General features: G+C 42.4%; 1 protein-coding gene across 2 annotated transcripts in view; it reads right to left on the reverse strand.

Moving 5' to 3' along the window:
* LOC124554721 overlaps positions 1–25659 on the reverse strand; it is a 127581-nt gene that overhangs the window by 21776 nt on the left and 80146 nt on the right. For both annotated transcript variants that reach the window (XR_006968422.1, XM_047128368.1), the window contains exon 4: positions 5568–5685. Coding sequence is in view for 1 of the 2 variants with exons in the window: in XM_047128368.1 (XP_046984324.1) it covers positions 5568–5685 (118 nt within the window). In the remaining variant the exon portion in view is untranslated. The remainder of the gene's footprint in view (positions 1–5567; positions 5686–25659) is intronic.

Here is a 25659-nt window from a genome sequence, read left to right on the forward strand (position 1 = left end):
CAAGTCCCGCCTATTCATCCCCCTCCACGCCTATCCGTAGTGTAAGGCCCTCCCCTAAACAGCCGCCAGTTCTGCAAACTGGATCTACATCAAAGTTGTTATCGCCACAGTCCAACACATGTTACACTGTGATGAAATTCAGTAATGATAAGAAATTTAAGTTTTTCTGGATAGTAATATAGTATGAATGTGCATTATTAAAGAAATAAATATATTTATAGAGAATTGAAAGCATCGCCAGCAATAGAAAAGAAAAAAATAACGTGATGTTCTTTAAGGGCAATAAGGACAAATTTTCATTAACTAATTCACTTATTATAATACGTTTATTTGAGGGTAACAGCAAACAAACAATGCGAAAACAATGGTCTTGAACCTGTCATGTCGGTTGTAAAGCCACGGAGTCAGTGGAATAACTCCGTTGTCTAAAATCAACGTTTTGTAGAAATAAGTCAAAGTCGTTTTGTTTATGTAGGCCCTCATAGCAGCTCACGAAAATTAAAGAATATACGAATCCCATAAAGTAGAAATGCCTAATGAAAGCAGTAAGATATTTGCTTAAATTACATATTTCGTTAGTATTTGCATGGGTAATGGGTGATTTTAACTAATAAATTCTTCCAGTGCCATCCCTGCACATTATAAACGAGGTTATAAAGAAATGTGCCTGTTTCTGTGTGATTAGTGTCCTATATGCTGTTGCAAACGTCTCAGGAAAATAATCTGTCTTTATTCTTTGTCCTGTCTGTTTTTTAACCAAAAGAGTTATTAATTTCGTAAATGTCATTCAAACCATTTTTTAAAAATAATAATGATGATGTGTATGTTTGTCACAGAGCAGTTATGGAGGAAATAAATGCTCCAGTGTTTCACGGCTGTAAAACGTCCTTCATGCTTTGCTAGTTCTTCTTCCATCCCTAAGACTTTTCAGCAAAACTATTCAGTGAATAACACGCAAAAAGAGCTTGAATCGATCTAGCAAGAACAAAGTAATTTTGATGCCCTCTGGAAGTATGGTGATCATTGGTGCTTGTTTCACATATACAGTCTGAGTTCTGAAACTCAAGTGTCAAGTATACTGTGGTTCCTCTTTCTCCAAGCAAATTATTCTTTGAGGGTAGGATTTTCCTGTTTTAGCTTTGGGTGCTTTTTCTCACATAGAAGTACGTTTCTTCATAGGCTATTCATCTGAATACTGAGTTATCGTATTTAAATAATTCAGTGCTAAATTTTTTTCTCTTATGTTTGCTGTGGAAGTACCTGGCACAACTGAGGCCAATTGTGCACGTTTTTTGTAACGTGTCTTTTAACTATCTGGCAAAATTTAAGAGCTAGCAAGATATTAATTTAACATTCACTCTAAGTGCAGCCGAACGCGGTGAACCGCGTGCGTCAACTGAAACGATGCCCAGGCGCCGAACAAAGACCGGGAAAACCGGGGGTGACTGGGCGGGACTTGTTCCCGGTGAAATCCTAGCGCTAACGATTCCTGGACATGGGGGAAGTGGCCCAGCTCAGCGTAAAGCAGTGCCGGGCACCTTGCCACGGTTCGCGCGGCTCCCCCCGTCGGAGGTTCGAGCCCTCCCTCGGGCAAAGGTGAGTGTTGTCCTTAGCGTAAGTTAGTTTAAGTTAGGTTAATTAGTAGGCACGCGTAGGAACCGATGGCCGCAGCAGCTTTTTCCCACAGGAACTCACCACAAATTTCCAAGCGGTACGTACGCTTACAGATGGTGGAGGCGGGATGATCCTTTTCCCTCTCCCAGTGTTTGTTTAAATAAAGATGCAAGTGGACAGAGCCAAACTTCGAGTTATGAGTCGCAGTGACCAAAGATCGCTGTGTGAATAGCAGGTTGGAGTAGTATGTCAAGCAGATCAACAGGCAGGCCTATGCTGTATGACATTCCAAAGTTAAATTTAGGGTGACACTTGCTTAAATGTTTATGTTATAGTAGGACTGGGCCAGTGTCTCAAGTCTTGGACAGTACGCCAGAATTCCACGCAGTTATTACAGTTATTAACAGCCCAACAGATACGAGCTGGATTGAGATGTCGTAGTTGGACTGTCCTCATATTCCAGCTCTTGGGTAGTTTACCAGAATTATACACTGTTATAAGTAGTCCATCAGGTCTGAAATGCATTGTGATATCATAGAGCATGTCCCAGAATTCCAGGTTAGCCAGCGTGACAATGCACCATTTTGAATTTCCCAGCGATTTGGATTATGTCATCATAGAGCCAGAGCCAGTATTCCAGCCTCAGACAGTATACCAGAATCTTATGCTGGTATAAATAGCCCAACAGGTCAGAGCTGGATTGTGACATTATAGAGTCAGGGTCAATATTCCAGGCCAGCCAGCATGACAATGCGCAATTTTGTATTTCCTGCCAATTTATACTTAGGACAGCAACCCTGATTCCGTACAAAACACACTAATGCAGGTAGTCTACTTTTTGAATTTACTGCCATTTTTGAATTTCACACCAAAATTTGAATTTCTTGTCATTTTATACATAAGGCAATTGGCCTTTGTCAAAGGGGGGAGGGGATGGGAAAAGCCCATGACTGATTGATGACGTCATCGGTGACACACTTTTGGGTCCGAATGCCCCTATAATCCCTACTACCAATGAGTGGCAACACAGCATACACAGTGTACCAGCCTCTGGGCAGTTGATGGATATACTGTAAGCGGTAGTGATCGTCACTGTAGTGAATGTTGTGAATCCTCTCCTCCGAGCGGTGTTTTTCTGCTAGTGGAGAGGAACGAGAAGTGGAGGAGGCTGTGTGGTGACGCGTGGGAGAGAGGACACGTCGAGAGAGAAAGAGGTGCGTGGTCGCGGCCTGGTGCAGTTTTCGCTGAATCGAGCGAGTAAGTGTCGCTATTTTGGCGCTGCTGCTACTTTTGCCCTGGGCATATCACAATTTGCGAGAGTAGTTCCACAACTTTTCATTGTCTTTACTTATTTGGATCTCGGATTCGATTTTAACTTGTGTTTGGAATCTGAACAGATTTTGAAAAGCCATTCGTGGTTCCATAGCAGTCTTCTGTTTATTTAAAGGTTTCCGCCATTTGTCAAGAGGACAGTGTGTCCCAAGCGAGCTTCACTCAAGCAACCATTTATTGTACTTTTGAGCACATCAACGTGCATGCCATTGTGAAAAACACTACTGGCCATTAAAATTGCTACACCAAGAAGAAATGCAGATGATAAACGGGTATTCATTGGACAAATATATTATACTAGAACTGATATGTGATTACATTTTCACGTAATTTGGGTGCATAGATCCTGAGAAATCAGTACCCAGAACAACCACCTCTGGCTGTAATAACGGCCTTGATACGCCTGGCCATTGAGTCAACCAGAGCTTGGATGGCGTTTATAGGTACAGCAGCCCATGCAGCTTCAACACGATACCACAGTTCATCAAGAGTAGTGACTGGCGTATTGTGACGAGCCAGTTGCTCGGACACCATTGACCAGACGTTTCCAATTGGTGAGAGATCGGGAGAATGTGCTGGCCAGGGCAGCAGTCGAACATTTTCTGTATCCAGCCCGTACAAGACCTGCAACATGCGGTCGTACATTATCCCGCTGAAATGTAGGTTTTCGCAGGGATCGAATGAAGGGTAGAGCCACGGGTCGTAACACATCTGAAATGTAACGTCCACTGTTCAAAGTGCCGTCAATGCGAACAAGAGGTGACCGAGACGTGTAACCAATGGCACTCCATACCATCACGCCGGGTGATACGGCAGTATGGCGATGACGAATACGCGCTTCCAATGTGCGTTCACCGCGATGTCGCCAAACACGGATGCGACCATCATGATGCTGTAAACGGAACCTGGATTCATCCGAAAAAATGACCTTTTGCCATTCGTGCACCCAGGTTCGTCGTTGAGTACGCCATCGCAGGCGCTCCTGTCTGTGACGCAGCGTCAAGGGTAACCGCAGCCATGGTCTCCCAGCTGATAGTCCATGCTGCTGCAAACGTCGTCGAACTGTTCGTGCAGATGGTTGTTGTCTTGCAAACGTCCCCATCTGTTGACTCAGGGATCGAGACGTGGCTGCACGATCCGTTACAGCCGTGCGGATAAGATGCCTGTCATCTCGACTGCTATTCATACGAGGCCGTTGGGACCCAGCACGGCGTTCCATATTACCCTCCTGAACCCACGATTCCATATTGTGCTAACAGTCAGTGGATCTCGACCAACGCGAGCAGCGATGTCGCGAAACGATAGACCGCAATCGCGATAAGCTACAATTCGACCTTTATCAAAGTCGGAATCGTGATGGTACGCATTTCTCCTCCTTACACGAGGCATTACAACAACGTTTAACCAGGCAGCGCCGGTCAACTGCTGTTTCTGTATGAGAAATCGGTTGGAAACTTTCCGCATGTCAGCATGTTGTAGGTGTCGCCACCGGCGCCAACCTTGTGTGAATGCTCTGAAAAGCTAATCATCTGCATCTCACAGCATCTTCTTTCTGTCGGTTAAATTTCGCATCTGTAGCACGTCATCTTCGTGGTGTAGCAATTTTAATGGCCAGTAGTGTATAATATGTTAGATTTTTCAGAGTTTACTGCTATTTCGTTGAGGTTCAAATTAGCAAGCATTTTCGTCTCAATCGCATATAAATATTCATTTTAATTGTGAAGCAATTTGGAGAAAATAAATCCAGTGTTTAAAAGAATTGATTTGTTTCCCCGTTCCCCCCTTTTTATTGTCCAACATTTCATTTCAGGTGACCCTCGCTAAATTATGAAGATGACCCTTTTTTTTGCATAGCAGAATTGTGCTCTTACTGTGACGGCGTTCCACTGTAAATCAGGTGCCCCTGCATGGAACGATATGTGATTAATTTGTGTGACAGTGAACTAATGAGAACTGCTCTTATTTTCATTCAGTGCAGTTTTGAGGTCACAGAACTTACTGAATTACTATGATTCGCAATTTGCTGGGTTAAGGGAATAGAAGGCTGACACCAGTTTCGATGTTGTTTGTGTGTTGAGCCCATAATCGTGGCAGGCAGATAGCACATTCCACTGCTGGACTCCTGCGTGCCACGCTCACATCAACGATCTCTACAAGCTGCGTATTTCATGATCATCTGACTTTTCTTCAACTACTTGCCACATTTTCTGTGGCTACGCGTTATGTGTCTTTAATGCAGTGGTTTCATTGGCTTCTGCACCCGATGCCGTTGATCGTGGCTGATTCTCCCGCCTTTAGGGGCATTTCCCACCCCAAGTGCTAGAGGTTGTCCTGTAATTCCTGCCCTCTCTTTGAAAAAGTTCTTTTGCTACAGTGAGTGCGACTGTTTATGCCGGAAGTCTTCTGTCACATTTTTATTCAAATCTAAGCAGTGACTGGGAAAAACCTGGGACCCAGCAATCTTGGGTCAAAGACACAACCCAGAGATCATGGTGATGCATAGAGGAAATTGTGATGGGACGCATCAAAAGAATTTCACATACGCTAGCATAGAAATTACATTCATTCTTCTGGAACTTATGCAGTCAAATAAGATGTCACAGAAATGGGCAAAAACTCACCAGGAACACAAACAGTTGTCAAGAAAGACGACGTAATTTGCCACCGACTGACGGTCCTCGCTGTCAGAGTTGTCTGCATCTCTGGTGGCAACGTTCATGGCTCCATCGTCTGCGTTCCCTGAGACAGAAAAAGAAAAACACTCTCAATATACATACCTTGGTTCGCTACACCGGATGTCAACCATGTAACCGAGAAAATGTGAAGAAAAGGTTTGAAATTTGTCGGAAGTCGCTAAGGGCTGTCATTCTCAAACGCTGGCGAAGTAAATCATGGCTAATTTGCTCTCCATTTTAAGCAAAAGCTAGATTTTCACGCAACTCAGTGTTTATGAAGTCGAATATTCTGAACTACGTGTCGCATATTATTATAATTTTGCAGCTCCATTCTGTGACATACACTATGTGATCAAAAGTATCCGGACATCCGCAAAAATATACGTTTTTCGTGTTAGGTGCATTGTGCTGCCACCTACTGCCAGGTACTCCATATCAGCGACCTCAGTAGTCATTAGACATTGTGAGAGCAGAATGGGACGCTCTGCGGAACTCACGGACTTCGAACGTGGTCAGGTGATTGGGTGTCACTTGTGTCATACGTCTGTACGCGAGACTTTCACACTCCTAAACATCCCTAGGTACACTGTTTCCGATGTGATAGTGAAGTGGAAACGTAAAGGTACACGTACAACACAAAAGCGTACAGGCCGACTTCGTCTGTCGACTGACAAAAAAAAAAAAGGTTCAAATGGCTCTGAGCACTATGGGACTTAACATCTGTGGTCATCAGTCCCCTAGAACTTAGAACTACTTAAACCTAACTAACCTAAGGACATCACACACATCCATGCCCGAGGCAGGATTCGAACCTGCGACCGTAGTGATCACGTGGTTACAGACTGAAGCGCCTAGAACCGCACGGCCACACCGGCCGGCTGACTGACAGAGACCGCCGATAGTTGAAGAGGTTCGTAATGTGTAATAGGCAGACATTTATCCAGACCATCACACAATAATTCCAAACTGCATCAGGATCCACTGCAAGTACTATGACAGTTAGGCGGGAGTTGAGAAAACTTGGTTTTGATGGTCGAGCGGCTGCTCATTAGCCACACATCACGCCGGTAATGCTAAACGACGCCTCGCTTGGTGTAAGGAGCGGAAACATTGGTCGATTGAACAGAGGAAAAACGTTGTGCGGAGTGACGAATCACGGTACACAATGTGGCGATCCGATGGCAGGCTGTGGGTATGGCGAATGCCCGGTGAACGTCATCTGCCAGCGTGTGTAGAGTCAGAAGTAAAATTTGGAGGCGGTGGTGTTATAGTGTGGTCATGTTTTTCATTGGGAGGGGGGGGGGGCACTATCACAGCACAGGCCTACATTGATTTATAAGCACCTTCTTGCTTCCCACTGTTGAAGAGCAATACAGGGATGACGATTGCATCTTTCAACACAACGGAGCAGCTGTTCATAATGCATGGTCTGTGGTGGAGTGGTTACACGACAATAACATACCTGTAATGGACTGGCCTGCACAGAGTCCTTACCGGAATCCTACAGAATACCTTTGGGATGTTTTGGAACGCCTACTTCGTGCCAGGCCTCACCGACCAACATCGATACCTCTTCTCAGTGCAGCACTCCGTGAAGAATGGGCTGCCGTACTCCAAGAAACCTTCCAGCACCTGACTGAACGTATGCCTGCGAGAGTGGAAGCTGTCATCAAGGCTAAGAGTAGGCCAAAACCATACTGAATTACAGCATTACTGATGGCGGGCTCCACGAACTTGTAAGTCATTTTCAGCCAGGTGTCAGGATACTTTTGATTACATAATGTATATGGATACTGTCTGCAAAATGTGTTGCGAATGGAGCTCGTAGTAAAGAAGTAGTAAGTTAAAAAGTCGTGGCTGATGTTGAAGATTTACTACTCGAACAAAGAAAAAGTGGTGAGCGATAAACTTTTTCCTTTCATTATTTTGTGCGGGACGTCAACGGGAATATATTGCGTAAGTTTGAAATTATATGCAGTGTTTGCTGGAAGGCGCTAAGTTCTCTCATTCTCAAATAGTGGGAACCCCGGCCCAGAAACAACAGAGTCGAAAGTTACAAGCGAAACTCGTTCTGATACCTCTGACAGAGGATCACATGTACCGGCACTGTTGTTGCTAAGATTGTAGGATGGACAACTTTCAGAGATGGTAGTATGGACCAAAATAAGACAAAAATCTCTAGTAAACACGGTCTGTAAAATATATACCTTAAGAGCTATGAACACTTGTTCAGTAGAAGAGATGTGTTCCACAGTAGCGGAAATGAACAAGTGCTCATAACGCTTAAGGTATGCGTTTTAGAGCCCTGGTCATTTTTTCCTTCTTTTGTTCCATACTACCACCTCCAAAAATATGGAAACCAAAGAGTTTGTAGTGGAAGAGATGTTTTTCGCAGTATCGAAGATGAACAAGTCCTCATAGCCCTTAAGGAATGCATTTTAGAGTCCATGTTTACTAGACAGTTTTTTTTCTTGCATTGGTCCAAGCTACCACCTCTGAAAATTTCCTGTGCTATAATCTTAGCAACGACAGTACCGGTACATGAACTCGTATTCCACTTTAACAGAACAATTTTCGCTTATAACTTTCGATTCACTCGTTTCCGGACTAGGATCCCTTAGTTAAAACTGGTACATTTACCCTCTCCACCAGCGCCGAGAGTTTGTAGTATCATTGCAGAATCATTCTGCATACACACTTTCTAACACTAAAACTCGTCTTACTTAAACCTCTTAATGAGTAGATGATGACAACATTTTAAACGTTCAGATTTGGACAATAAATGTATGAAATATTGAAAACTAAATTTTTGTTCCCCTGGAAGCCGTTAGACAGGCAATCTGCGGATGTAATCGGGTTACCGCGCACTGGTTTACTAGGAAACTCCCCATCGCATTCCCCTCAGATTTACTGGTAAGATGGACCAGTGGAAAGCCCGTCAAAAACTGAACACAGATCAAACATGAAAATAGGAGGAAGGTGTACTGGACTGTGAAGAAAAGAAGCAAAATCGAACAGGTAACGGTCCAAACTCAAGGTGTGCAACATCAAGCAAATTTAAATAACCACGTCGTTTTGATTGTGTGGTGACGGTGTTAGACTGCGAAGGGGGAAATTTTTTCTTTTCTTTTTTTTTACTGAATTATGAACTGTCCGTCCGGTCATTGATGTGTCTATTCGCTGTATTTAAACCTTTGTCTATGTCGTGGTGTAACGACCGTCTGCAACAGCGAGGTGTAAGGAAGAGACCTCTAGAGGTACGTACTACGTACCTCTTGTTTGTTCTACACAAGTATCCCACGTTATGGCTCTTGCATTCCGTTTTGGAAGTTTTGACTCTTCAATTCCTTTGTTGTAACATAGTTCACACCCGTTTATTTATTGTTTTCATTTCTGTGAGAGGTCTATGCAGCATATCGCCTGCTCTCACTATCCATCACATTTAATTATGACGGTAATATATTCTTACCACATGACTCATATTCTATAACCAATGTATAGCATGACGATTGCCGAGACTACAGAAGCAAAGACACATCGATCACCGGACGGAAAGTTCATAATTTTGTGAAAAAAAAAGAATGAGGCACGAGGGAGATTTGAGTCCAGCGCTATGACCATACAACCATGACGCCGTGATTCTTACAGTGCGCTTGGTGTTGCACATTTTGAGCCTGAACCGTTCACTGTTTCTATTTTGCTTCTTTATTCACAGTTCAGTACACCTTCTTCCGGTTTTCTTGCCTGATCTGTTTTCAGTTTTTGACGGGTTATCCAATGGGTCATTTTACCATTGAATCTGAGGGCGTTGCGATTGGGACTTTCCCTCGTCAGTCGTCTAGTACTATGGATCTGAAATTTGGGTTTTTCAATGTTTGGATGGGGTCAACCCAAATAAGTAATGCTCATCGCATGTTTCACATTATAAAATAAATTTCAGAAAAGTGGAAGTTCATGTACCCTTGCGATAGAACGTTGTCATGTTAGTGTAGTACTGTATTCGGTTGAACGATATGTATTAATAGGGGCTGCAAAACACGGAGAATAACCTGCGTTCCATGAATGTCTTGAGTTGTACTGCAGCTCGGCGGTAGCAAGACGGCGCAGCGTACACCGACACGCGTGAAGGGGCAACCTGGCCGAAGTATACGTATACAGATATAAGCGCTTAAACTGAATGTAGTCTTAGTCTAATTTGGGACCACTCTTTGGAACGAACACCTAAAATTCTGGAAGAAAGTTTTCTTTCCTACGCGCTGGTGTTTTCCGTTGACACCTGGCGTCGCGCGAGATACTTAATGAGATGACTGTCTACATATTGCAAACGCTTAAATTGTAAGCACGTGCCGAAACAGTAGAGAAAATGCACCTGGGCAGGGACACCTGATATACTCCTTACTGCCACTGAACTAGCATTCGGGTGGTGCAGGTTTCAAAAATGGTTCAAATGGCTCTGAACACTATGGGACTTAACATCTATGGTCATCAGTCCCATAGAACTTAGAACTACTTAAACCTAACTAACCTAAGGACATCACACAACACCCAGCCATCACGAGGCAGAGAAAATCCCTGACCCCGCCGGGAATCGAACCCGGGAACCCGGGCGTGGGAAGCGAGAACGCTACCGCACGACCACGAGATGCGGGCTGGTGCAGGTTTCAATGCCCCTTCCGGCAGGCCATATTTTGGTTTCCTTCAAGACAAGCTTGTTTCGGCAGCCATTTTCAGGCTTTCGTCTAGATGGAGTGACGTCCATAAAACATCTTGGAAACGTAATTTCCTTTATTTACTGCGTTGTTAATATGAGTCATGTATTTAGCCTCTATAGAAATTTTGTGTTACTCTTTGACAGTTGTCAAATGATAGATCGTTCCATTGATGCATTATCTGTCATTTGACAACTGCCAAAGAGTAACACGACTTTTCTGTACAAGGTAAATACATAACCCGTAGTAACAACACAGTAAATAACAGAAATTACGTTCCAAGATGTTTTATGGACATCACTCCATCTAGACGAATACAACAATAAATATACTATTTGCAGCAAATTTCGTATTAGTATAAGGAAGATGTCATATTATAACCTTATGCAACATTTCTTTCCTTATCCTTGTCTTGGCGAGCTTGCGCTCTGTCTCTAATCTTGGCGTCGACGGGACATTAAACATTAATCTCCCTTTCTTTTTTCCCTAACTAATAAAGTTATGCTTGCTGCAGTAAGGCGGGCATTGAATGTCTATTTCCGAATAGCTACTTTTTCTATCTTTTATGTCACAAGGTATCATTTATGTCAGTAAGTAATAAATTAATTACGTAGTTTTCTTATTTGGTGTTCCAATAAGATGATTACCTGGTGCATTTACATTTTTCAGTGTGTTGTAAGTAATTATAAATAACGCATCTGTTTGCATTATTAGTATGGTATGACCATAATCTGAGCAGAATTCGGTAAGGGCAAACAGTGACCACCTATTTGTTTTTCGTTTTGAGTAAACGGAATATTAATATTTTCCCCGCACAATGACACTTAATTCGAGTAGACTGCGTTCAACCAGTGAAATAAATCACAGGAAACAGTTTGTAGCTGAAGGTGTAGAAAGCTCAACTAAAACCTACGAAATTATACACAGTTCTTGAATATATTGACTTCCCTACGGATAAGGTATCTTACACTTTCCTGTAATCGAGCAACAACACACGCATACGTAGAAAAACTGAAAATAACGATTTAATGGACAGTGAAAAAAATAGCCAGTAGACAGAAAAGATTTGGATTTCATCATGGAGATCGTATGAGGTTAAGCTGGTTACCATTGTGCTTAAAGCTGAATCTTTAGATCATGTGTTTAATGTAGTTTTAGCATTTGACAAAGATCTGTGGACTCGAAATACACAAACCTTATAAAAAAATTTAAGAGTTTCCCAAATGGCATGGAAAGGAAATTGTTGGACGCAGCTGTAAGGGGCCGGAAGACAAATAAGTCTAAAGTTGATGCTACCACAGTGTCTGTTACGAAATGGAAATGTTAATCGACTAGGCATATAGTTAGACGAACTGAGGGAGAATGCAGTAGGAAAATTCTTCGTAGGCTTCTTCTCGATAGAAACGATCTAGACAACGATTCATTTCAATTGGCTACAGGAAGCAAGAAGGGGAAAATACTTAATGTGTTAAGCTCATGACTGAGACATGTAGATGAGTCTAGAAGGAACCCATATCTACACTGGATAAAAAATGGCTGATGATTTGTAGTACGGAGGATACATCGCACCATTACTTCAGAGCTCCATTTCCTGTTGCACTTGCGTATGCATCTTACGTGAAACGTGTTTACAAAGTAGGCAGAAGAATTTTTCTAAGGTTGGTTTGAAACACTAATGCTCTAAATTCGCTTGAGAAGAACTTCGTCTTTCTTTCACTTAAGGTTCAGAATTCCTTTGACCTGTTTCTTCACCTCAACTTTTGGACACTTGACATTTGAATATATCCAAGAGTGGATCTCAGAGGATCTTGCGTACGGTTTCCATTGAAGATGTGATATATTCTTCCAGAATTCTTCTAACAAGTGAAAGTCTTAGATTCGCGTTCCCTACAAATTAATTTACGCATCCGTCCTCCTTCATACCACTGCATAAATTTGCCTATGGTTATTTAACCCATCCAATTTGTTCCAACAATTTATTATTTGTATTGTCTTTGGGCACTAAGTGAATTTTTTCTCTATTGATGAGCGTTCCCTTGCACTTATCATCCTGTATTAGTCATTTTACTTCAGACAATAAACAATGAGGGGCGAAAGCACAACTTTCACCTTAAAGTGGAAAAATAATACTCTTACTTAAATTTAAATGAATTCCACACATTGCCGGCCGTGGTGGTCTCGCGGTTCTAGGCGCGCAGTCCGGAACCGCGCGACTGCTACGGTCGCAGGTTCGAATCCTGCCTCGGACATGGATGTGTGTGATGTCCTTAGGTTAGTTAGGTTTAAGTAGTTCTAAGTTCTAGGGGACTGATGACCACAGCTGTTAAGTCCCATAGTGCTCAGAGCCATTTGAACCAATTCCTCACATTCTATTAAAACCACATTTTTAAGGTTGACGCGAAATGAACACAAAAATACTAGCAGAAGAAATCCATCAGCATGGTACGCTCTTCAAGCAACATATAATTGCCAGTGCACTATAGTTACATACTACACCCATTTACATCCAAATCTAAAAAAACGAGCTCGAGTATGAAACAAACAAAAAAGTTACGAGAGTATCTCTTAGCTGAAGCATGGTGTGCTTTAATAGTCGAGCCAGGAGTTGTTTCTACCGGTAGACAGTTGTATCTTTTTAGCATTCTACATATACATCTTCACACATAAGTCACTAGTCATTATAAAGAGCATGCCGGAGGGTAGGGTAAATTGTTATAAATTGTATCGCCTTTAAAATATACCACTAACATATCTAGCATACTATCTGCATGGTGATGCCGCATGTTGGACAGAAAATGTATTAGGTTGTATTCTGCTGTTGTACTTGAACAATTATACAGACAGTTGATTACTTTGGCGTGGAGTGGTTAAAGTATATTTTGTGCTCTGAGACAGTAAATGTTCGTTTGTGAAGCTAGCCACTCATAGACCACAGACACTAGACAGTGCATTTTTAAGCCACTTGCAGCTTATTACAACCACAGATTATTACAACCACAAAGATGAAAAATGGCTTCGCACAAATCCTGACAGCAATATTAGTCAGATAAGTTTTTCTCAGTTGTTAGGAGAGTTATATGGCAGGGCTGCGACCGTGCAAAATGCTATCAGTGACTTCTCCAGAACTGTAATCTGGCCATCGTATTTACGTTTTTCCTTGATTCGGACCTCGTGGCGACTAAATTCAACCCACAAGCAGAAGCTAGAAATGAAGAAGATGAACTGAGTGAACAGGCAATTCAAGAATTCCCAGGTAAATCAAGACAAACTAATAGAATTTAAGTGTTCCTGAATCTTTCAACTCCCACAAAATAAATCTGTAGTAGAAGAGTGTCAGAAGGCCCACAAGATATCTCCCCTACTCCAATTCTACAAAGAGTAAGAGGCAGCATAACATCACCTGCTGTCGAGCTCATCGGTAGTCGTTACAACAGGCTCCTCCTTCACAAAGAATATGAGAAAACGAAAGTAGGTCTAATAAAACTAAAACTGGCGGAAGCAAAAGTGGCATTACGTCTTCAAGTTGGTTCTGAGAGGTCTGCGAAATTGACCAGGAGAAAGAGATTAGGTTCCTCAAATACTATGTATGGCTCCATAACCGGTGTGTGAAAGTAAGTGCGAAGAAAAAGTGATTAGCTGCAAACTTGTACGCGTAGCTAATGCTGAAATTATTCAGTGTAAGTCCAAAAGTAACATAATATTTTAAATGATGATCGTGTATTGAGTTGCGCTCTACCAAAACTATAGTTAGATAGTTTTGATAAAATACATAAAATACAACGGAGGGGTATCTGTTGAGAGGCCAGACAAACGTGTGGTTCCTGAAGAGGGGCAGCAGCCTTTTCAGTAGTTGCAAGGGCAACAGTCAGGATGATTGACTGATCTGGCCTTGTAACAATAACCAAAACGGTCTTGCTGTGCTGGTACTGCGAACGGCTGAAAGCAAGGGGAAACTACGGCCGTAATTTTTCCCGAGGGTATGCAGCTTTACTGTACGATTAAGTGATGATGGCGTCCTCTTGGGTAAAATATTCCGGAGGTAAAATAGTCCCCCATTCGGATCTCCGGGCGGGGACTACTCAAGAGGATGTCATCAGGAGAAAGAAAACTGGCGTTCTACGGATCGGAGCGTGGAATGTCAGATTCCTTAATCGGGCAGGTAGGTTAGAAAATTTAGAAAGGGAAATGGATAGGTTGAAGTTAGATATAGTGGGAATTAGTGAAGTTCGGTGGCAGGAGGAACAAGACTTCTGGTCAGGTGACTACAGGGTTATAAACACAAAATCAAATAGGGGTAATGCAGGAGTAGGTTTAATAATGAATAAGAAAATAGGAATGCGGGTAAGCTACTACAAACAGCATAGTGAACGCATTCTTGTGGCCAAGATAGATACGAAGCCCACACCTACTACAGTAGTACAAGTTTATATGCCAACTAGCTCTGCAGATGACGAAGAAATTGAAGAAATGTATGATGAAATCAAAGAAATTATTCAGATAGTGAAGGGAGACGAAAATTTAATAGTCATGGGTGACTGGAATTCGAGTGTAGGAAAAGGGAGAGAAGGAAACATAGTAGGTGAATATGGATTGGGGCTAAGAAATGAAAGAGGAAGCCGCTTGGTAGAATTTTGCACAGAGCACAACTTAATCATAGCTAACACTTGGCTTAAGAATCATGAAAGAAGGTTCTATACATGGAAGAACCCTGGAGATACTAAAAGGTATCAGATAGATTATATAATGGTAAGACAGAGATTTAGGAACCAGGTTTTAAATTGTAAGACATTTCCAGGGGCAGATGTGGACTCTGACCACAATCCATTGGTTATGACCTGTAGATTAAAACTGAAGACACTGCAGAAAGGTGGGAACTTAAGGAGATGAGACCTGGACAAACTGAAAGAAGCAGAGGTTGTACAGAGTTTCAGGGAGAGCATAAGGGAACAATTGAGAGGAATGGGGGAAAGAAATAAAGTAGAAGAAGAATGGGTAGCTTTGAGGAATGAAATAGTGAAGGCAGCAGAGGATCAAGTAGGTAAAAAGACGAGGGCTAGTAGAAATCCTTGGGTAACAGAAGAAATATTGAATTTAATTGATGAAAGAAGAAAATATAAAATTGCAGTGAAGGAAGCAGGCAAAAAGGAATACAAATGTCTCAAAAATGAGATCGACAGAAAGTGCAAAATCGCTAAGCAGGGATGGCTAGAGGACAAATGTAAGGATGTAGAGGCTTATGTCACTAGGGCTAAGATAGATACTGCCTACAGGAAAATTAAAGAGACCTTTGGAGATAAGAGAACCACTTGTATGAACATCAAGAGCTCAGATGGAAACCCAGTTCTAAGCAAAGAAGGGAAAGCAGAAAGGTGGAAGGAGTATATAGAGGGTCTATACAAGGGCGATGTACTTGAAGACAATATTATGGAAACGGAAGAGGATCTAGATGAAGATGAAATGGAAGATACGATACTGCGTGAGGAATTTGACAGAGCACTGAAAGACCTGAGTCGAAACAAGGCCCCCAGAGTAGACAACATTCCATTGGAACTACTGACAGCCTTGGGAGAGCAAGTCCTGACAAAACTCTACCATCTGGTGAGCAAGATGTATGAAACAGGCGAAATACCCTCAGACTTCAAAAAGAATATAATAATTCCAATCCCAAAGAAATTAGGTGTTGACAGATGTGAAAATTACCGAACAATCAGTTTAATAAGCCACAGCTGCAAAATATTAACACGAATTCTTTACAGACGAATGGAGAAACTAGTAGAAGCCGACCTCGGGGAAGATCAGTTTGGATTCCGTAGAAATACTGGAACACGTGAGGCAATACTGACCTTACGACTCATCTTAGAAGAAAGATTAAGGAAAGGCAAACCTCCGTTTCTAGCATTTGTAGACTTAGAGAAAGCTTTTGACAATGTTGAGTGGAATACTCTCTTTCAAATTCTGAAGGTGGCAGGGGTAAAATACAGGGAGCGAAAGGCTATTTACAGTTTGTACAGAAAGCAGATGGCAGTTATAAGAGTCGAGGGACATGAAAGGGAAGCAGTGGTTGGGAAGGGAGTAAGACAGGGTTGTAGCCTCTCCCCGATTTTATTCAATCTGTATACTGAGCAAGCAGTAAAGGAAACAAAAGAAAAATTCGGAGTAGGTATTAAAATCCATGTAGAAGAAATAAAAACTTTGAGGTTCGCCGATGACATTGTAATTCTGTTAGAGACAGCAAAGGACTTGGAAGAGCAGTTGAATGGAATGGACAGTGTCTTGAAAGGAGGATATAAGATGAACATCAACAAAAGCAAAACGAGGATAATGGATTGTAGTCGAATTAAGTCGGGTGATGCTGAGGGAATTAGATTAGGAAATGAGACACTTAAAGTAGTAAAGGAGTTTTGCTATTTGGGGAGCAAAATAACTGATGATGGTCGAAGTAGAGAGGATATAAAATGTAGACTGGCAATGGCAAGGAAAGCGTTTCTGAAGAAGAGAAATTTGTTAACATCGAGTATAGATTTAAGTGTCAGGAAGTCGTTTCTGAAGGTGTGTGTGTGGATTGTGGCCATGTATGGAAGTGAAACATGGACGATAAGTAGTTTGGAAAGGAAGAGAGTAGAAGCTTTCGAAATGTGGTGCTACAGAAGAATGCTGAAGATTAGATGGGTAGATCACATAACTAATGAGGAAGTATTGAATAGGATTGGGGAGAAGAGAAGTTTGTAGCACAACTTGACCAGAAGAAGGAATCGGTTGGTAGGACGTGTTCTGAGGCATCAAGGGATCACCAATTTAGTATTGGGGGGCAGCGTGGAGGGTAAAAATCGTAGAGGGAGACCAAGAGATGAATACACTAAACAGATTCAGAAGGATGCAGGTTGCAGTAGGTACTGGGAGATGAAGAAGCTTGCACAGGATAGAGTAGCATGGAGAGCTGCATCTAACCAGTCTCAGGACTGAAGACAACAACAACAACATAAATGATTTAGTAAATGGTAACATTGCTTGTAGCACTGGTAGGGAAAGAAACATAATTCAGTGTTTAATAGAGATACTGGGAGTCGACGACTACTCTTTGTTTTTTGTTTGTTTGTACATTACGTATTTTATATCTGTACAAAATATAAATTGAGTTTTGTATGTAATATAAACTAGTTGGTCGCATAACTTCTACGCTTTTATGTAACCAAAGCAATTACTTTTGATGCAAGTACAGTTTACATGCACAAATATAAAAAAAAATGTATAATTATTGTTGTTATTTTGTACTCAATAAAACGTTGTTCATCATGATCAAAGGCAAAAGTTTCCTGTTATCATTGATAAGTGTGAAAGCTGTTTACGAGTAACAGAAACGTATTTCATATAATCTAGACGAAGTATTGAGGCTATATTTGATATGTATTCCTTTCACTTTTTTTTAAATTTACCTTTTATTTCAAGAATTTGCCCCTTCTAGCAATGTATGATAAATCTATATATTTTTTTATTTTTATTACAACATGCCTATGTTTCGCGTAACAAATAGACAATTTCCATATGATACCTGAATCAAACACTGATAATTTAAATTTTGCTATAAATACTGTCTATTTTTAAGTAACAGACAGGAGGACAACTCTGTAGAATGAAAATGTTCTGTAGGTTACACAGGCCTTTATGCACTATGTGATCAAAATTATCTGGACACCTGGCTGAAAATGACTTACAAATTCGTGGCGCTCTCCATCGGCAGTGCTGGAATTCAATACGGTGTTGGCCCAGCCTTAGCCTTGATGACAGCTTCCACTCTCGCAGGCATATGTTCATCAGGTGCTGGAAGTTTTCTTGGGGAATTGACGCCCGTTCGTCACGGAGTGCTGCACTGAGGATAGGTATCGATGTCGATCGGTGAGGCCTCACACGAAGTCGGCGTTCCGAAACATCCCAAAGGTGTTCTATAGGATTTAGGTGAGGACTCTGTGCAGACCAGTCCCTTACAGGGATGTTATTGTCGTGTAATCACTCCGCCACAGTCCGTGCATTATGAACAGGTGCTCGATCGTGATGAAAGATGCAATCGCCAACCCGAATTGCTCTTCAACAGTGGGAAGCAAAAAGGTGCTTAAAAATCAATGTAGGCCTGTTCTGTGATAGTGCCACGCAAAACAACAGCCTGCCATCGGATCGCCACATTGTATACCGTGATTCGTCACTCCACAGAATGTTTTTCCACTGTTCAATCGACCAATGTTTACGTTCCTTACACAAAGCGAGGCGTCGTTTGGCATTTACCAGCGAGATGTGTGGCTTATGAGCAGTCGCTCGACCATGAAATCTAAGTTTTCTCACTTCCCGCCTAACTGTCATAGTACTTGCAGTGGATCCTGATGCAGTCTGGAATTCCTGTGTGATGTTCTGTATAGATGTCTTCTTATTACACATTACGAACCTCTTCAACTGTCGGCGGTCTCTGTCAGTCAACAGACGAGGCTGGCCTGTACGCTTTTGTGCTGTACGTGTCCCTTCACGTTTCCGCTTCACTATCACATCGGAAACAGTGTACCTAATGATGTTTAGGAGTGTGGAAATCTCGCGTACAGACGTATGACACAAGTGACACGCAATCACCTAACCAAATTCAAAGTCTGTGAATTCTTCAGCGCGCCCTATTCTGCTCCCTCACAATGTCTAATGACTACTGAGGCCGCTGATATGGATTACCTGGCAGTATGTGCCAGCACAATACACTTAATATGAAAAACGTATGTTTTTGGAGATGTTCGGATAGTTTTGATCACATAGTATATACCCTCACTTAGTTTCTGGATGGTTCACCGCTTCACATTTCTAGTGGAATCTCGTAAGACATCGACCGAATACGCAACAAAGCGATCGAAATGAAGTAACGCCCAATAGGTATGTAACACATTTAACGCACAGGAAACGCGGTTACGATCTTAACTGACCAATGCTACTAGGAAAACTACCTAGCCTATACTCACTTAAGATAGTCTACAGTAGCATACGGTAGTTTTATAATTCTAATTAAGTGTTAAGATTCCAAATTTGTTTGTTACTGGCTTACAAGTTAAATAAATATTGGTCATACTCAACAAATTTCTGTGTTTCTTGCCTTAGTAGAAAAAAATGTAGTGGTACACTTTATAATACCAGTGGTACAATTTAGAGCATCTACTTATGAATTGTAGCACTTTGCACCTATCCATTTATTGCGTTATATCTCCTAAACTGTGAAAAAGTTACGCTTGAAACTTTAGGCATATGTGTTTGAGAGAATGGGCTACAGATTATTGGTATTAAATTTAGATAATGTATGTTATATTTCATTGTCTTTCCTGTCCCACTCATAAATGGAAGGAAGGAAAGGTTATTGCCCATCCGTCTCTGTACGACCCTTAAAATAACTTATCTTGTCCTTACATTCCTTCTGCGAGATATAGGTGTCAGACAGTAAACGCGCCTTGCAGCCAGTATCAAATATTGGTTCTCTAAAGGTTCTCATTAATGTTTCGCTACGCCTGGTACTGCTGTACAACATCAAGACTGACGTATCAGTTTGTGGAGGCTCCGAAGAGATCGAAAGTTTCCGGACTGCATCTGTCATTGTCACAGGGACCCATCACCTGGAGTCATAGCAAGGGGTGCTATCAGGTGCAAAACACCATCATCTCTGGTTCGCAATGCCGGTAATTTCGACAACAGGTGCTACTTCTCTGAAGTGTTAAGGCAGGTGACGTGCCTTCTCTTCGAGGTGTCTGTGCATTATTTTTCCACATGGTAAAACAAGACCCCAATGTTGCCCTACTGTTATGTCCTGCTTCAATACAAAGAATGATCGACTGTTACCCTAGGCAGCACGCCCTCCAGATCTTTCATCCGTTTGAAAACATTCGGTCGTGCGTTGCCACGAGACAGACACAATACCAGTCGTCAGCCACTATCATTAATTAACTCCGGCACAGAGCTGAAGCAGCGTAGAATGACGTAAAGTATCTGTCATCAAAGGTCAGTTCGAATCGATTCCCAGCCGGACTGAACCATGACTGCAGCCAGAGGGGGACCATTCTGTGTACAGAATTCCCAAGCTGTATACTCCCAAAACTCTCTCAAAGAGGAAGATCGCACTGTAGTTCCTTCTTGAAATCGTCGTGCGAACGACGAAATGACAGATTTCGAAATAAGTGACCGAGGGATAGAAAAGCAACTGAAATCCCACAACAGAGCAAAAGGCCTCTGGGGCAGACGGGACACCAGTTCCATTCTACTCAGAGTACACTGAAGAACTTGCCCCTCTTCTAGCAGCTCCTCTCTAGAAGAGCGAAGAGTTCTTAATGATTGGAAAAAAGCACAGGCCATTCCCCTTTGCAAGAAGGGTCGTCGGACAGCCGCAAAAAACTATAACGGTATATCGCTGTTGTCGCTCTGTTGTAGAATTTTGGAACATGTTTTATGCTCGCGTATTATGATATTCCTGGAGACCGAAAGTCTGCTTTGTAGGAATGAACGTGGGTTCCGAAAACAACGTTCGTGTGAAACCCAGCTCGCTCTGTTCGTCCACGAGGCCCAGAAAGCAGTATTTACCGCCGTCCAGGAAAATGCAGTGTTCTCTGACTTCCGGAAGGCGTTCAGTACAGTTCCGCATTGCTGCCTAATGAACAAAACGCGAACGCACGGAATATCAGACCCACGGCGCGACTGGACTGAAGAGTTTCTAGCAAGCAGAACACAGCATGTCATTCTAAACGGAGAGAGGTCTTCAGACGTAAAAGTAGCTTCGAGCGTGTCCCAACAGGGGAGTGTCATAGGACTATTACTTTAACGCTAGAAAATTGTAGCAGAGGGTTGACGCTTGGTGGAGGGATTGGCTGTTGACACTCAACATAAACAAGTGTAGTGCATTGGAATTCATAGAGAGAAAGATCCTTTACTATATGACTACACGACTGCAAAACAATCATTGGAAGCAGCTACTTCCTTCAAATATCTAGGAGTATACGTACTGAGTGATTTAAAGTGGAATGACCACACAAAATTAATCAACGGTAAGGCAGATGCCACACTGAGATTCATGGGAAAATTCCTCAGGAAATATAGTCAATCAACAAAGGAAGTAGCGTACAGAGCACTCGTTCGACCAATACTTGAATATTGCTCGTCAGATAGGATCGGTAGAAGAAATAGAAAAGATCCAAAGAAGAGTAGCACGTTCCGTTACAAGTTCATTTCGTAAGTGCGAAAGCATCACGGAGATGCTAAGTGAACTCCAGCGACAGCCACTGCAAAAGAGGCGCTCTGCGTTATGGTATGATCTATTTTTAAAATTCCAAGTGTATACATTCCAAGAAAAGCCAACCAATAAATTGCTTCCTCCTGTGCATATCTCGTGAAAAGGCCATGCAGATAAAATTAGAGAGATTCAAGTCCACACGAAGGTTTACGAACAAACGTTCTTCCCGCGAACCCTACACGGCTGGAAAAAAAGGGGGAAGTGACAATCGTGCACAAAGTAACCTTCGTCACATACCGCAAGGTGGCTTGTGGAGTATAGACGTAGAGGGAGATCGCCTAAAAATTCAGCACCATGTTCTTCGTGATATACACTATACGCACAATAAGTAAAATTTCGTGATTTACTATCCTTCCTGGTGTTACAGTTTAGTGGCCACCAGCATACCTGTATGTAAATGAAGATCATAACGATCCTTTCTGGTGTACACTCGCCGTCCAGGACAACGCACTGGGTTCTATATCTCAAAAATTATCGAAAGATTCTCCTATTTGAGAGTCCATTCTGAATGCCCAGACAGTTGTTATCAGTCTGCAGTGTGATACAGTGTCGAGCGTTTTCTGGAAATCTGGGAACACGGAATCTGCTTGTTGGCTTCCATTCATGGCTCAGAGGACGTCGTCTGTAGAAAGGGGTATCTTTGTCTTGGACAAGCGATTCTCTCTAAACCCTCTCTGATTTATTGACAGAAAGTTTAGAAGAAACAACCTTGGCAACATGTGGTGCCGCCTACAGGCTGTTTCGACTAAGCTGCAGAAGTTTCACTAGCAAGCACTTACACATTCTCCATTCAGTCCCGATCTCTCCCCATGCGTTTTCCATATTTCTGGAGCCCAGAAGAAAGACATTTATGTCTAGGTGCACGCCTAGGTACAATCATGATTTCGTACGCAACCGCAAACATTTTACCATGAAGGCACTGACCGTCTTGTGTCAGAGTGTGATAAATGTATTAACAGTTATGGAGATTACTTTTGAAATAGTAAACTGTTTACTCACTTTTATTCATCTGTCTCGTTTTGACTTGACTGGCCCTTATGTCTAGAATTCTGCTCTTTTTAGGGTAACGTATATACAAGCCAAAAAAAGGACGCACACGATGGGACGGAAATGGATGTGAAAAAGTGGCACCCCAGATAATCACTCCTTGATTCAAAAATGGTTCAAATGGCTCTCAGGACTATCGGACTTAACTTGTGAGGTCATCAGTCCCCTAGACCTTAGAACTACTTAAACCAAACTAACCTAAGGACATCACACACATCCATGCCCGAGGCAGGATTCGAACCTGCGACCGTAGCTGTCGCACGGTTCCGGACTGAAGCGCCTATAACCGCTAGGCCGGCGAATGTTTGAAGAAGCAACCTTGGCAACGTGTGGTCCCGCACACAGGCTGTTTCGCTAGGATGCACTTAACGCATCCTCCATACAGTCCCGCCGGCCGAAGTGGCCGTGCGCTTAAAGGCGCTGCAGTCTGGAACCGCAAGACCGCTACGGTCGCAGGTTCGAATCCTGCCTCGGGCATGGATGTTTTTGATGTCCTTAGGTTAGTTAGGTTTAACTAGTTCTAAGTTCTAGGGCACTAATGACCTCAGCAGTTGAGTCCCATAGTGCTCAGAGCCATTTGAACCATACAGTCCCAATCTCTCCACATGCGTTTTCCATATTTGTGGAGCCCAGAAGAAAGACATTCATGGCCATCGATTTACTTCGGAAGAATAGGTGCACGCCTGGGTACAATCATGATTTCGTACGCAACCACAAACATTTTACCATGAAGGCATTGACCATCTTGTGTCAGAGTGTGATAAATGTATTAACAGTTATGAAGATTACTTTTGACACTGTTTACTCACTTTTATTCAATCTGTCTCGTTTTGACTTGACTGACCATTATGTCTAGAATTCTGCTCTTTTTAGCGTAACATATATACTAAGACAAAAAAAGGACGCACACGATGGGAAGGAAATTGGTAGATGTGAAGAATGGCAATCCAGATTAGCACTCCTTGATTCGGATCGCATGGAGGACGACAGTCACGTTACTATCCCATCGTTCTCAGACGCGTCTCTAGACATGTTTTCGGCCTTGAATTTCATTGACTGGAATAGAATTGTTTTCAGTGATGTGTGCCGCTTCCAACTGAGTCTCTCGATGACCAGTGACGAAGTGTCTGGAGGCGCCCAAGACAATGGTGGAATAGCAATCTGACTGTCGCCCGCAATACGGCACGACAACCAAGAGCAATAGTCTGGGGTGTCATTTCTTTTCATTGCAGGACCCCTTTGACTGTCATCTGCGGCACCCTTACAGCCCAGCGGCACGTCGACGATATTCTACGTTCCGTTTTGGTATCCTTCGTGACAAGCCATCCGGGGCTTACATTTCACAAGATCACATCCGCCTGCACATGACAAGAGTTTCTGCTGCTTGTCATCGTGCTTTCCCAACCCTACCTTGGCCAGCATGATCGCCGGATGTCTCCCGAACTGAGAACGTTCGGAGCATTATGGACAGGGTCCTCCAACCCGTTATGGATTTCGACGATCTAACGCTCCAATTGGGCACAATTTGGCACGATATCCGTCAGGAGAACATCTAACAACTGTGCCAATCAATGCCAAGCACAATAACTGCTTGCGTAAGGTCCTGAGGTGGACCAAATTGACTTACTCAAATTGTCGAGCTCTTTCTCTTGAATAATTTATCCAATTTTTCCGATATTGAAATCATTTGTTTGTCTGTACGTGTACGTCATATCTACTGATTTCCGTCCTATTCGGATAATTTCTTCGTGGTGCGTTGTTTTTTGCCTTTCAGCGTATATTAGCAGTGGTGAATCAGGTTAAGTGTCCACACCCTCTCCGCTCGTCTGTGATTGGCTGCGGTCTTATGGCCGTAGAGTCACAAAGGTATGTCTCCGACCTATGGCTACCAGGCAGATTTTGATCATCCGATGCGCCCTACCGTGCATCCTGTATACTAACATTTGTGAAAATTGAACCGGATGTAATCGCCCAAAGGAACGCAAACTCGGAGGATGTGTAGAGCAGAGTAACAGGAATGAGTGATTAAGACTGCAGAGAGTTAAACGTTCCTTTCGGTGCCTCCGCGCCGTAGAGTTAAATTGCGTTCGCGGTTGCACCCACAACAACGCACTCCTGTCGATGTGCGGTGTTCGAGGCAAGTAACGCGCTCCGCAGAGTTAATCGGAAAAGTTTACTTGCGAACCCGAATCAGTTCTCTGTGATGCTAAATTAAAAACTAATCTGTCTAAATAAGTGTTGCCAGTCTCGCTTTGACTCGTGAGATCGATTAAACTTCCCCAATATCAATAATTAAAGCTCTTTAGCAATACAACTACTTTCAGGAAGATTCTGAAATCCAGCCGCTGACAGTTTATATATCGCCTCCAACTGGCTGCTAAAAGCTTCCGCAGATACTGCCCTCATAGCAAAAAAAATTTGAAACAAGTTCAAATGATCTTCCAATTGACGTATGTAAAAGCAAGAAATAACATAGATTAGAGAAACATTTGACGCGCATTTGATGCTCAAAATCATTAAAGCACGTAAGGTAAGCCAAATGTTTCTCTACTCAGTTTTATTTCTTACTTTTAGACAAATCATTTCACAAAACATTTGACCGTTATTTTTTACAATTTTTGTCTTTAATTTCAAGTTTTGTTCAGAAAGCATGAAGTATCAATATCGATCGATATTCTATAATTATTAAGAGTATATAGATCAAGAGAAGGCAGAGAAGTTTCAAATATTTCTGTAATTTGACATTTATTTTATTTTTCTGACCTGAAACAAAGGCCATGGAGGTGGACATTCCTAGCGGAGTTGCAAAAACCTCATCATACATGTTCATCCTTACTTAGGAAACTGACGGTAGTTGGTCAATCAGTATAAAGTCCATAACACTTTTTAAAATCATCGTTTCGTCACGAATGAGTTTATCGCCACACAGTCAGCCGACTTGACATTGACTACTGGCCATTAAAATTGCTACACCAAGAAGAAATGCAGA

Source organism: Schistocerca americana, chromosome X, assembly GCF_021461395.2.
Source record: "Schistocerca americana isolate TAMUIC-IGC-003095 chromosome X, iqSchAmer2.1, whole genome shotgun sequence".
Lineage (NCBI taxonomy): Eukaryota > Metazoa > Arthropoda > Insecta > Orthoptera > Acrididae > Schistocerca > Schistocerca americana.